Raw genomic sequence first — 13,432 nt, 5'->3', positions numbered from 1 at the left:
CAAAAATAAGCAGCATATCATTTTTCAGGTTCCCACTAAGGACATCTTCCTTCGCTCGTGTCCAAGACATATAAAGAACAGGCTCAAATTTATAAGACTGAGAGCCACTCTTCAATCAGTAGGTGGTCACAGGACGTAAACTGATAGTTTTCAAAGGAAGAAATCCAAACTGTCAACAAACATCTAAGAAATGCTACAAATCCAGGTAACTCTTAGGCGTTACCTCACGTCCAGCAGACTGGCAAAGTTCACAAGAATGACAACTGCTAGAACAACGTTAGGAAAACAGGCACATGGACGCACTGCTGGCAGTTTGATACAGATATTCTAGAAAACATCCCCCTGAAAGTATTAAACTGTCCACAGCCTTTGACCCAGCAATATCACAACTAGGTCTGTACCCCAGAGAAATCAAAGAAAGAGGACAAGATCCTATATGGAAGAACTATTGACAGCACCTCTTTTTGTGGCGGCAAAGAAACGGAAACCGAGAGAACGCCCATCAACTGGGGAATGGCTGAACAAATTACAGTACGTATGTGAATATAATGTAAAATTATCAGACTGTAAAAAAAATGATAAAAAAGACAGGTTCTGAGAAACTTGGGAAGATCTGTATGAACTGAAGCAGAGTGAAGTAAACAGAACTAAAAAAACCCTTGTATTGTAACAACAACATTGCAAAACCAAAAAATTTTCAAGGAGTTAATTCTGATCAACGCAATGTTCCAAATGATTGCAGAGGGCTGATGATGGAGTATGCTACCGACCCACCTCCTGACACAGAAGCGATGAGACTAAATAAGTAGAACGAAACGCACATTTTTGGACATGGCCAATATAAGAATTTATTTTGCTTAATTATGAATATTTATTACAAGAGTTTGTTTTTCTGCCTTTTTTTAGGGTGGGGGAGAAGGTGGAAGGCAGGAAAAAAGTAAATGCTTGATAATTAAGAAGAAAATTTTTTAAAAACGAATATGTACCATCACAAGTTTCTTTTACTGTGGTTTAAAAATTGCCATTCAACTTACTGGTAAGAGACATATAAAATATGCCTATAGATGGGAACACGTTTGAGTTAATACCATAAAATAAATCTACTTCCTCACTTCCTAAAAGATAATATTTTTAGAGTGTGTTAGTCCTGTTTGGAAGTCACCTGCCACCTATTGTCAGTGACACAAAATAACCCTTTTTCCTATAAAAAGATACAACTAGAGCAACAACTCTCTTTTCCAAGCTACAGTTTTTACAGAAATGTCAGTTACGCATAATAAAAGGGGCTATTTTAACCCATAGCTCCAGATCTGCTTCAATGTCTCCTTTTGAGTTATCTGTGTAGCTTTAGTAATGATCACAATTCATATTTCTATTCCACTTCAAGGTTTATGAAGCACTTTTCTTACAACAGCTCTGTGATGTAGATGGCACAAGTATTACTGTCCTCATTTTGCAGATAGGGAAACTGATGCTCAGAGAGGTTAAATGACTTACATAGGGTCACAATCTGATTTTTAAAAATTTAAACACAGGTATATTGTCAATTTTCTTGTTTTCAATATCATAAATTACAGATATTCAATATAATCAAGAATTATAAAATGCAGGTCAACACAAGACACTTTCTATGTTGCTTGTTGCCAAATAGCCTGGATCCCTTTAAGAGGTCAGAGTGCCACAACACACAGATACCACTTACAAGGGAAGCAACTGTGCTTCAGATTTCACGAGATCTTAGATCTAGAAGAGCACTCAGGTCACCTACCCAAACTCTTCATCTAATGTTTTACTGTTAATTACCCTGACACAGTGCTGTCATTTCCCATTACTCTTCCCACTCCCTATTCCAAAAATGATTCTCTTGGGAAAAAGTTCAGGAAGAACACACTGACAGCAGGTACCTTGTTCAGAACCTAAGGTCTACCCCTTTATTATTGAGAATGCATCATCAATCCACTGGAGTTCAGACTGCATTGATCTGAATTCTGACTTCTTTTAGTCTAGGCCTGCACAACCTGCACCCCGCCAAAGGACTCCATGAAGAAAATGTAGAGGGTTCCCAAAATCCTTTGGTGGGTCACAGGTTGTGCAAGCCTGTTTTAATGACTTACTGTGTAGGACAGAATCAGTTACTATCACATCCAGAACGAGAACCTACATTTCCTGACTCCTATTACAGTGCTGTTTCCGTGACACCAGGCTGCCACCTCAACGAGTGAATGAATGGCCGTCATGAATTGTAAGGTTGAAAAACAGAGACCAAGACAAAAGCAGGGAGTATCATTCTGAAGGTCTTGCTGAAATAGGGCAAAACATACTGTGTAAAAGAGGTAAACTTTTAAGTGTAAAAATAATTTACATCGTCCGCAGGGCTAGGTTTAGGGCTCCAATGAGGGTTGTTTCATACGTCCTGCTTCCTGGCTAATTCAACTTGGCCATTGACTTAATTCGAGTGTATTACTAATGCTGCCCTAGTGAGAGAAGAAGTGCGGAGTATTGGAAAGAGTATCAAGCTGGAATTCCAGAAAGCCTAAATTTGAAAGTCTGAATCCTAGCTCCAATATTTATTAGTTATGAAACCCTAGAAAACTAACTATCCTTATCCCAACCCCCGCCAGAGCTTCATTATCCTGATCTATCAAATAGGACTACTAAAACCTGTACCTACTTCAAAGGGTTGTTGGGAGGAACCTATTTTTAAAACTGCAATGTTATCTAAATGTAAGCAATTATTATTTGCCCTCAGAGGGGTGTGTTAGGGCCAGTGAGGAAGAAATTATAGGAGGGCAGAATCTGGCTCAAATTTTTTTTTTTTGGTTTGTTTTTGCTTTTTGGTGAGGTCCTCAGGGTTAAGTGACTTGCCCAGGGTCACACAGCTAGTAAGTGTTAAATGTTTGAGGCTGTATTTGAACTCAGGTCCTCCTGACTCCAAGACCAGAGCTCTATATTCACTGCGCCACCTAGCTGCCCCCCAATTTAAGGAAGAATTTTCTCTGCCCTCTTCAGACATTTTAGGAAGGATGCTCTCAAACTAAAGTACACAAAGAAAGGTAACCAAGATGGTGAGAAGACTAAAGACAATGCCATTCAGGTATATGAGGAAGGTACTGGGGCTATTTAGCACAGAGAAGAGAAGGCTTAGAGGTTAATAAACAGCTGAATGGCTGTCATGGGGAAGAGGGATCAGACTTGTTTTGGTTGATCTCAGTTTATAAAACTAGGAGCAATGGGTGGCAGTTGATTTAGGCTCAACTAATGAAAAATTTTCCAATAGAGCTATCCAAAAGTGAAACAGGCTGTTGTAAGAAGCCCTATCATTCTAGGTGTTCATGTTAAGGTTAGATAACCATTTTTTGAAAGGTTCTAGAAAGGATTCTATTCAGGGACAAATTGGCCTAGATGACATCTAAAATCCCTTCCAACTCCAAGATTCTATGATTTTATGAGACAAATATGCTAATTTGCAAAGTTTTTCTGTAACAGTTTGAACATATTACCCTCTTCTCTACTACACTGATATACATGCAAAAGACACTCAGAATCAAAATAATTTTTATGAACGATGTGCTTCTCAACGCAAAAGGTAGTCATTTCATTCTGAATTGACAACAATTCCATTTGATCTTTTGACCATATTGTTGGCATGCTAATTTCAGCATATATCAGCTAGTATTTATACATTCTGACATCAAGGTCAAAGTATTATGCATTCTGACATACATTCTGATAACAATTTGCCTGCTCATCAGCCTCATGAATTGTACACCTACATACCATACATCGGGACAGTAACAGCTCATGACTCTAATTTCCAAAAAGGACCTCATCAAAAATTTAGGCTAAATTTTAAGTACTTCTGGACAGTCAAACAACACCAACCCTATTTGAAATGGGTTACCTCTGAAATCAATGCAACAACAAACACCTTACACCCACATCTTTAGAATGAAATTCAAGCATTTCCTGAACACCTATTATATGTAGGGTCTGGGGGAAAGAGGAGAGATAAAACATAATCTCTACCTTTGAGTATCTTATAACACAGCAAAGGACAATTGAGACATATACGCTTACTTTAATTCACTGAGGAGCCATGACTGCATTGGTTAGGGTACTCTTCTCTATGCTGATAAGTTGCTGCAGCCAAAAAATTCATCCCCGAGAAATGAGACACTTCAGACTTAGGAAAGTGATCCACAGACAACAGACACAGTAGTCCATTGCTGGGCTTTTACGTGAAGATTTTTCCTGCTTACCAGAGATTCTGCACTACTGGCAATGCCTTGGGGACCTCAGGGTCATTTTCATGTCATAATGAAATGTCATAATAGGACTTTAGAGAATTGAAGATAATACTTAAATGGAGTATAAAAATGCATTAGAAGTTATGTTTTAAAAAATTTATAGTAGCTCTTTTGGAAGTGGCAAGGCACTGGAAAATAAGAGGGTATCCATCAACAGGGGAATGGCTGAACAAATTATGATACAGGAATGTAACGCAATGTTATTGTAGACAATTTCAGAGGAACCTAGGATGCCTTATATGCACTGATACAGAGTGAAGAGAAGATTCTACATGGTAACAATACTGCTGTTATGAAAAGCAACTTTGAAAGACTTAAGAACTTTGATCAATACAATGATCAACCATGACTCCAGAGCACTGGGGCTAACGTATGCCGCTGGCTGTCCTTTACTCTTGAAGAGGACCAAAAGTGACATCACCATGTTGGGGTCACGGTACTATGTATTTGAGCCCAGAGGGCTCTACCACAGGCTGGGTACAAATAGTCCATGTGAACATTTAGAGTGGAGACGTCTCTAAATTTGTGTATCTCATCACAAAAATATGCTACACATTTCCTGGGAGGTGATGGACTCAATACGCAGAATGAGACATACATTTCTGGACATGATTAGTATGGGAATTTGTTTCGCTTGAGTATGTATATATGTTAGAAAGATTTTTTTTCTGGAAATATAAAGGCACATATATAACGCGAATTAAAGCTAAAAAGGCAGGATGGGCTGTAAAGGATGGAGGGCCTCGAATGACAAACTAAGGAGGCTGAATTAGACAATGGGAAAACAGTGACGGTTTAGAACTGATGTGGTCACATTTTCCACTAGTAAGATGCATGAGCAAGACAAATTGAAAGGGAGAGAGTTTAGGTAAGAAATAAAGTTTGGAGGATATTATATGAGGCCAGGTGAGAAGCTATGAGGGCCTGAGTTAGAGGTTGGAGTGAAAATAGGTAAACAGATAAAAGAGAAATTACAGAGGTTGAAACGACAGGACATGGCAAAATGTGGATTCATACGAGAGATCAGTGACAGGAAAGAATTAGAGACCAATCTAGGTTTCAAGAATGGGTGACTAGAAAGATGATGGTGTGAAAAGAAATACGGAGGTTTGTAGGTAAAAGTGGTCTGTTTTTTTGTTTATTTGTTTTTAGACAATTGGGGTTAAGTGAGTTGCCCAGGGTCACACAGCTGGTAAGTATCAAGTGTTTGGTCTGAGGCCAGACTTGAACTCGGGTCTTCCCAACTTCAGGGCTGGTGCTCTATCCCCTGGGCCACCTAGCTGCCCCTGAAAAAGTGGTTTTGATGGAAAGTTGAGTTTATTTGAGATATGATGAATTTGAAGTGCTAATGGGACTACAGTTGCCAATATCTTACGATCAGCTGGATATATAAGACCTGAACTTGGGGGAGAGGTCAGCACTGAAGACAGAGGCCTAGAAGTCAACAGCAGAGTAGTGACAGCTGAAGTCATAATGGTTGCCCAGGTAAAGAGTTTGGAAGGAAGAGAGCTAAAGACAGAAATTTGGGAAACATCTACACATAAAGGCAGAGGAAAAAGGAGAGAGAAGAATAGTCTGAAAGGTAAAAGTAGCACTAGACTAGAAGACACTAGACTAGGAGAGTCTAGCGTCAAAAAAATTTAGGAAATAGAGCATATCAGAGAGGAAGAGGTGGCAGCATTCAGTGTTGCATGAAGGATGAACTGAACTGAATTGTCATGGGATACAGCATTTAGTATAGTAGCAATAGAAAAAGTGAGAATAAAAATGGGAAAGAACAAAAAGGCAGCTAGGTGGCAGAGCATATAGAATGCCAGGCTTGGAATCAGAAAGATTCATCTTCAAATCTGGCCCCAGACACTTCCTAGCTGGGTGACCCTGGGCAAGTCACTTAACCCTGTTTGCCTCAGTTTCCTCATCTGTAAAATGAGCAGGAGAAGGAAATGGCAAACCACTCCAATATCTTTGCCAAGAAAATCCCAAATGGGGTCATGAGGATTTGGACACGATTAAAACATCTCAACAACAACAACAATAAACGGCAATGAAAGTAAAACTTTTGTAAAGAACTTGGCCCTAGAATCATGACCTCAGTTGGAATACTCAGTTCTGCCAATAACCAGCAGTGCCCTTGGCCGAGTGACATCCTTTGGGTAAACTCTGGTTTGTTCATCTTTAAAATGGGAGTATACATTTACACAGTCTAATCCACAGGGTTACTGTTATAAAAGCACTTCATGAACCTTAAAGCACTACAGAAGTGTGTTAGATTGCTATTACATAATATTAATACTATGAGTTTGAGACTTTGACACGTCATTGAATCTGTAATGTTCTTCCCACTGGTCCAAGACTGCCATCCATCCATTCCTCTTCTGATCTCGTAATACTGGAGCACATTCTTCCACAGATACTGTACACAGAATGCACTGTTGGCGGCCCTTTTATGTCGTTCTACATTTTGTAGAAATAATAATCATAATGATAATAACGCACCAGCCATCTGCATTTTTTCACGTAAACAGGTTGTGGCCAAGTTCATATGCTTGCTTTTAGCTCTTGGGGAAAGTCTAATGGAGGCCTCTACTACTTCATCTGGGGGCTCATTTCAAGGGAATTATTCTTTATTTACATGCTAACTTTGGAAGCCTCCAGCTCTACAGAAGAAGTAAAGAAACACATGGTTAGATAACTGTCCTCTGCTTACCTGACTCTAGTCCTCCATACTCGTAAGGGTACTGCACACAGAGGGAGAGCTGCAGGCCAATCTGAGTCTTCCCAGCCGAACTCTGTCCTGCAAGCTCTGTGATTCCCACCAGGGGGAGACCGCCTCTTAAAAGTCTGTTAAGCACTGAGCAGCCAAAGCTGAGTTTCTTATGCTGTGTTGGGAATTCCTCTTTCTGTTGATATATGTGAAGTGCTTAAGGATTTAAGAAAGAAAACAAAATGAAACACCATCAAACAGTTTTTCATTAAGAATCAACAAATCATGGGCAACTAGGAGGCGCAACGGATAGATCTCTGGCCTTAGAGTCGGGAGGACCTGAGTTCAAATGTAACCTCAGACACATGACACTTACTAGCTGCATGACCCTGGGCAAGTCACTTAACCCCAATGGCCTCACCAACAAACAAACAAATAAATAAATGAAAATCAACAAATCAACATTCAAGTTTTACAAAGCATCACAGATGCTTGTCATACCAAAGGCTTATTTGGTGTAACTAGTTACCAATATAACTCCTAGGAGAAGAGCAGGCTAGTAAAGACTACTGATTGGCTAACTTTTTTTATTCTTAAGTTTGCTGTGGTTCAGTCATGTCTGACTCTTTGTGACCCCACTTGGGGTTTGCTTGGCAAAGATACTGGAGTGGTTTGTCATTTCCTTCTCCAGTTTATTTTACAGATGAGGAAACTGAGGCAAAGAGGGTTAAATGACTTGCCCAGGGTCACTGGGCAAGAAAGTATCTGAGGCCAGATTTGAACTCAGGAAGATGAATCTCCCTAACTCCAGGCCTGGCACTCTGTGCACTATGGCGCCATCTAGCTGCCCTGTATACATAGTTCCATGACTTTAAAATGTTTTATTGGGCAGGGGCAGGAGAAGCTTTCATCTTCATTAATCATTTTTGACCTATTAGTAGGGCTCAATCTCAATATTAGCATTTTTGCATAAAGTACACCCTATGTAAATATTTTCCACATTTGCACAATATTAAATTTGAGAAAAACTGTCCCATGAGAGACCATTACAAAATTTCCATTCAATTCAGCTAACTTTGTAAAGCAGTGTAGGAAAGTATAATGGAAAGAACACGAGAGAGAATCAAATGACATGGAGACCTCGTTCTGCCACTTACTAGGTATATGATCTTGAGCAAGTCACTATACTGTCTCAAATTCCTTACTTGTAAAATGGATATAACAATTCTCTTTGTCTCACAAAATTGTGGGGATTAAATGAGATAATGTGTATAAAGTACTTTGTGAATTATAAGGTGCTATTTAAAAGCCACTCATTATTGTTTAAGTGCTCATTTTGTGCTGGGAAATGATGGGGGCTTACGGCCCATGTACAAGTAACTACAATACAAAATAATACATAAACAAATAAGAGAGGTGCAAACAAAATGCTAAATAAGGTCAGAGGAAGGATGCAACATGTTTTGTTTAGCACAAAGAAAAGCTGCTTCTGTGCATAGCTTAGTACTAATTCAGTTAGAACACCATCAGGAGCTAAGACCTTCCTTGGAATTTACATAACTAACCTTGAAACAGAACAGACCTAAAGTTTCCGTCTGTTACAATGAGAAGGCCAAGGTAGAAAAGGCATTAATTCAATACATATCCTACTAACTATATCATGTGGTTAATTCTATTTTTAATCTTGATTCATCATCTGCATCTATAGGTGGGTGGGTATGAAAACAAAGTCTTCACTGGCACGAACAGCTATGGGGCTTTCTGGATTTACGCTAGAAGAGGCTCACTTCGCCTTTCTCAATCTTGGATCTCTCATCTGTGAAATGGGGGTAAACACTTCCTTTATACCTCCCCTGGTTCAAATGTGAGATTCAGATAAGAATAATAAATAATAAACAATATGAGAGGCTCAAATAAAAATAATAACGCATAATACTTAGTGTTTTAGGGTTTACAATACAAGGAAGGTAATGGGAATGTTATTATTCCTATTTTACAGATGAAGAAACTAAGGCAAAGAAAGGTAAGTGATTGGTTTAGTGTAAAAATCAGAACTTGAACTCAGGTCTTCTGACTTTAAGACTGCTGCTCCCTTCACTATCCCAGGCTGCTTCTCAGCAAATAGATGTGAAAGCACTCTGAAAATTATAAGTGGTTATGAAACATAAAAGATAGTAACATTATTAATATCACAATTCCTGAATGCCCTGGGGAAGCATGTGGTCAAGGAGAAGGGAAAAGAATAAGCCTTTGGATAATGCCTGTGACGCATCAAGCATCATACTAAGTGGTTTGGGGAGACCAGGCCACTTGGACTGACCTTAGTCTTACATTCATTCCATGCAAGACCAGTCTGATGCCAGCACAAATCACAACACTGTCCACTTTATTTTTTTTTAATTTATTTTTTATTTTTTAACACTGTCCACTTTAAAAAAGCCCCTGGGTTTCTCTTTCTTTGTACATTTGGCTTCTTTCCTCATGGCACTGTTCTTCAACCTTTCTTTTCTGCACAGAAGAGGCGACTCTTTTCTACCTTATTCCTTATTTTCTCTTCTCTGCTACTGATCCACACCATCCTCACACACTTCTCACACTCACACTTCTGCTGGTGGTCTGCTGTTCCAGAAGGTGCTACAGTTCTCTCTGCCAGACTCTGAAGACTCATGCCTTCCCTGCCATCTCATTAGACTATTATAGGACCTCACTGAGAAATGTAACAGCAAGTATGAGGTAGGTAGCAGGAGCACCTCACTCGTAATCACACTGCACACAAATCCTATGACAGGGAGAATCCAGGTTGATGATGCATGGCCTATGGTAATGCCATCTTTGCAGAAGAACAGGGCCTCCTATGAATAAGTGAATCATTTTAAGAGACATGCCCCAAGATCCCGTACATATTTCAGAATTTAATGTCTCCATTTCTTTCCTCATGATGTGCTAAGGTTCTTTCCTATCAGGGCTGCCTGATTCCTATCAATTCTTCAAAGTCCAGCTCATATACCTTTTTCTTGATTAGCCTACGTGACTCCCCAAGTCAGAAGTGATCTTTCTTTCCTCTGAACTAACACAAATGTGAAAACACACCAAGAGGTATAGAGCTATCTTGTACCATAGTTATTTGTGTATGGCTTCTTGCTCAAATGGATTATAAGTTCCTTGAGAGCAGAAACTGTGTCTTATTCATCTTTATATCTGCAACAATGCCAGCTACAGGGTCCTGGCACATGGCAGCATCCAAAAGTATTTGCTAAATTGATTTTTGGGTGTTTTCTTGTTGTTGCCACTGAGATAGCATCTTCCTATTTTGCCCAGGCTGCAAGTGTAACAGTCATGGGCACAATCCCACTGCCCCATTTCTGACCTGCCTGGTTCACCCCTCCTTAGGGATGCCTCCTTAGGCAGCCAAGTGTCCCTCTTCTCTGAAAGGCTCACTGTAAGAGTGCTGGACTTAGTGGAGATGCTTGGTCAGCTTGGCAATGCTGCAGCGCTGCCCTCCAGCAGGCGGACAATACACTAGCCTCAGTCACCCCTAGGAACAGGGATAATAGGCTTGCACCACCGTGTCATGCAATACTTGCTAAATTAAACCTTAAGATTTTGAATGTAGGAAAGAAATTACTATAAAGCTAGTCTGACTTATTTAACATAATATGGAAGTGGCATATGGGCAAGAGTCAGAACTACATTTATGAATCAGCTCTCTGAACCTTAGTTGGCTCTGGGGAAATGGCAATTTTAAAAAAATTTCCTTTTTGGTTTTTAGTAAAAGTGAAAATATTAGGAAATAATATTTTTCTCTAAAGCTGTTTCCCAAGTGCTTGAAAATGTCCCTTGGGAAAAAACAAAAACAAAAACAAGCCAAAAATTTTCTTAGGGGAATGGATTAAGGGTGGTACCAAACTCTTTATGAAGAATAACTTTGATCTTGTTTATATCATTTCATTTCCCCATCCTTGAAGTGATTTGGTCACTGACATCTCTTTACTTGCTCAGGTTAAGTGACTGATTTGTTAGCACCCACTCTTCCCCACTGAGGAAGGATTAAGATGTCAATGGAAGAGAGGAGGTACCTTAGTTTAACTCTTGGAGTGAAGGAAATGGTGCAGGAGGAATGATAGTGACTTGGTTACTTCACAGTTCTGGAGAATTAACCCAGATTGTATTTTAAGATATCTTTTCCTAGTTCAAGATTCTTATAAATGTTACTTGACATTGTCTTGGAGCAGAGAGTCATATCAGAGGACAGGGGGACTATGCCATCTAGGACATAATACCTCTCTATAACCTGGAAATTACATGAATATAGATTAATGACAAACTAAATAAAATTGTTTCTGGCAGATACAAGCCTGATGTAATAGGAGTAGTCATCACTGTCACAGTTATACTTCTAATGACAATGACAGAAAGGATTCTGTTAAGACAGAGGAATAAGGAAGGAAATCACCTGGCTCTCTCAAATCACCCCACAGATAATCTAAAATAATGCCTCGAAGTGAACATTAGAGCCACAGAAATAAATTAAAGTTGGGGTAAAGCAGCTGTCCATCCTAAGACAACTTGAGACAACATCAGGAAAGACCTCCCCTCCAGGGGTGGTGATTGGGCCTGAGGGAAGTGCAGACATCTCCAGGCAGATTCCACCAAGTCAACAAACAACAAGCCCAGGAACTTTCACCTCAAGGACAATGTGGGGGAGGGCACAGTGCAGTGCCCTAACCTAGCTGGCACTGGACACAGAGCCAGGTACGTTGACCACATGTGGTCCCAGGCTGTGGCTGTGGGCAAAGAGGAGCAGGCACATGCAGTGAGGGTGGTCTCAGAGGGGTGAGGCCCTGCTGGCTGTGGTCACTTGAATGAGAGCAGAGTCCATGGATTTGGCTCCACGGCAGAGGGGTGAGGTGAAGCCTGGAGCAGGAAGACCTACAGAGAATAAGAAGTTTGCAGTGACAGTGTTCCTGGGGGCCCCGGTCACAGTTCAGGGGCAGAGAGGGATACCTGAGGTTAGGCCCTCAGATACAGCTCAGAAAACAAAATGACAAAAAAACCTAAACCTTGAGACATTATCCCTTATACCTTGAGACTAGAGCCCAACTCTAACATCAAGTTAATAGCCAAGAAATAAGCCACCAAAAAAATGAGCAAGCAAAAGAGAAAGAACTAGACCATAGTTACTATGGTGATAAAGAAGATCTGGGGTCAAGCTCAGAAAAAGACAGAAAAATCAAAACAGGTACTTCTGCTTCAAAGAAAAATATTAAATGGTCACAAGCCCAAAAAGACTTCTTGGAAAAGCTTAAAAAGGACTTTAAGAGAAGCTGAGGAAAGATTAGGGACAAAAAAAATAAGTAATGCAAGAAAATCAAGAAAATTATGAAAAGAAAGTCAACCAACTGGAAAAAAGAGATCCAAAAATCATGGAAGAAAATAATTCCTTAAAAATTAGAATTGGGCAAGGGGAAGCTAATGACTTCACAAGACACCAAGAAATAATAAAACAAAATTAAAAAAATGAAAAAATAGAAGAGAATGTGAAATATCTCATTAGAAAAACAACTGACCTGGAAAACAGATTGAGGGGAGACAATATAAGAACTGCTGGACTACCTGAAAGTTATGATAAAAAAAAAATTCTAGACACTATACTTCAAGAAATTATTAAGGAAAACTGTCTTGAGATTTTAAAACAAGAGAGTAAAATAAAAATTGAAAAAAATCTATCAATCACTACCGGAAAGAGATCCCAAGATGAAAACTCACAGGAACATTATAGCTATGTTTTGAAGCAATTAGGTCAAGGAGAAAATACTACAAGCAACAAGGAAAAAACAAAACAACAAAAAATAACTTAAATACTATAGAGCTATAGTCAGAATAACATAAGATTAATAGCTTCTACATTAAAAAACTGAAGGGCATGGACATTATATTCCAAAGACCAAAGAAGCTAGGCTTGCAACCAAGAATAATTTACCCAGCAAAGTTGAGTGTTAACACAGCATGGAAAAAAATGGATATTTAATGAATTAAAGGACTTTCAGGTATTTGTGAGGAAAAGACCAGAACTGAATGGAAAATCTGACTTACAAGAATCAGGAGAAACATAAAAAGGTAAACATGAAAGACCAATAATAAGGGATTATTATTATTGACCTTATTAAGGTTAAACTGTTTAATTTCTTATGTGGGAAAACATCTTTAACTAATGAATGTTATTATAACTAGGGTAGTTTGAAAGAACATACAAAGATAGAAGTTTTAATGTTGAATATGATGGGATGATCTTAAAAAATAAAATCTGGTGAGAGTGGTAAAATGGAGCAATTATTTCATTAAATGAGGCACGTATGGGAGAACTATTACAGAAGTCTGGTGGTGCTAGAACCTTATTCTCATCAGAACTGGATTAAAGAGG

At 39.2% G+C, this 13,432-nt stretch overlaps 1 protein-coding gene across 5 annotated transcripts in view; it reads right to left on the bottom strand.

Moving 5' to 3' along the window:
- XRCC3 (X-ray repair cross complementing 3) overlaps nucleotides 1-13,432 on the bottom strand; it is a 69,640-nt gene that overhangs the window by 35,395 nt on the left and 20,813 nt on the right. For 4 of the 5 annotated variants that reach the window (XM_020971132.2, XM_020971131.2, XM_020971130.2 and 1 more), the window contains one exon: nucleotides 7,015-7,227. The exons of the other annotated variant lie outside the window; for it this stretch is intronic. In XM_020971132.2, the coding sequence (XP_020826791.1) occupies nucleotides 7,015-7,227 (213 nt within the window). The remainder of the gene's footprint in view (nucleotides 1-7,014; nucleotides 7,228-13,432) is intronic. 5 annotated transcript variants of the gene reach the window in all.

The sequence above is a fragment of the Phascolarctos cinereus genome, unplaced genomic scaffold (assembly GCF_003287225.1).
Source record: "Phascolarctos cinereus isolate Bilbo 61053 unplaced genomic scaffold, phaCin_HiC Scaffold_2;HRSCAF=192, whole genome shotgun sequence".
In the NCBI taxonomy this organism is placed as follows: Eukaryota; Metazoa; Chordata; class Mammalia; order Diprotodontia; family Phascolarctidae; genus Phascolarctos; species Phascolarctos cinereus.
The sequence above is the reverse complement of the archived record's forward strand: the minus strand, read 5'-3'. Positions and strand labels throughout refer to the sequence as shown.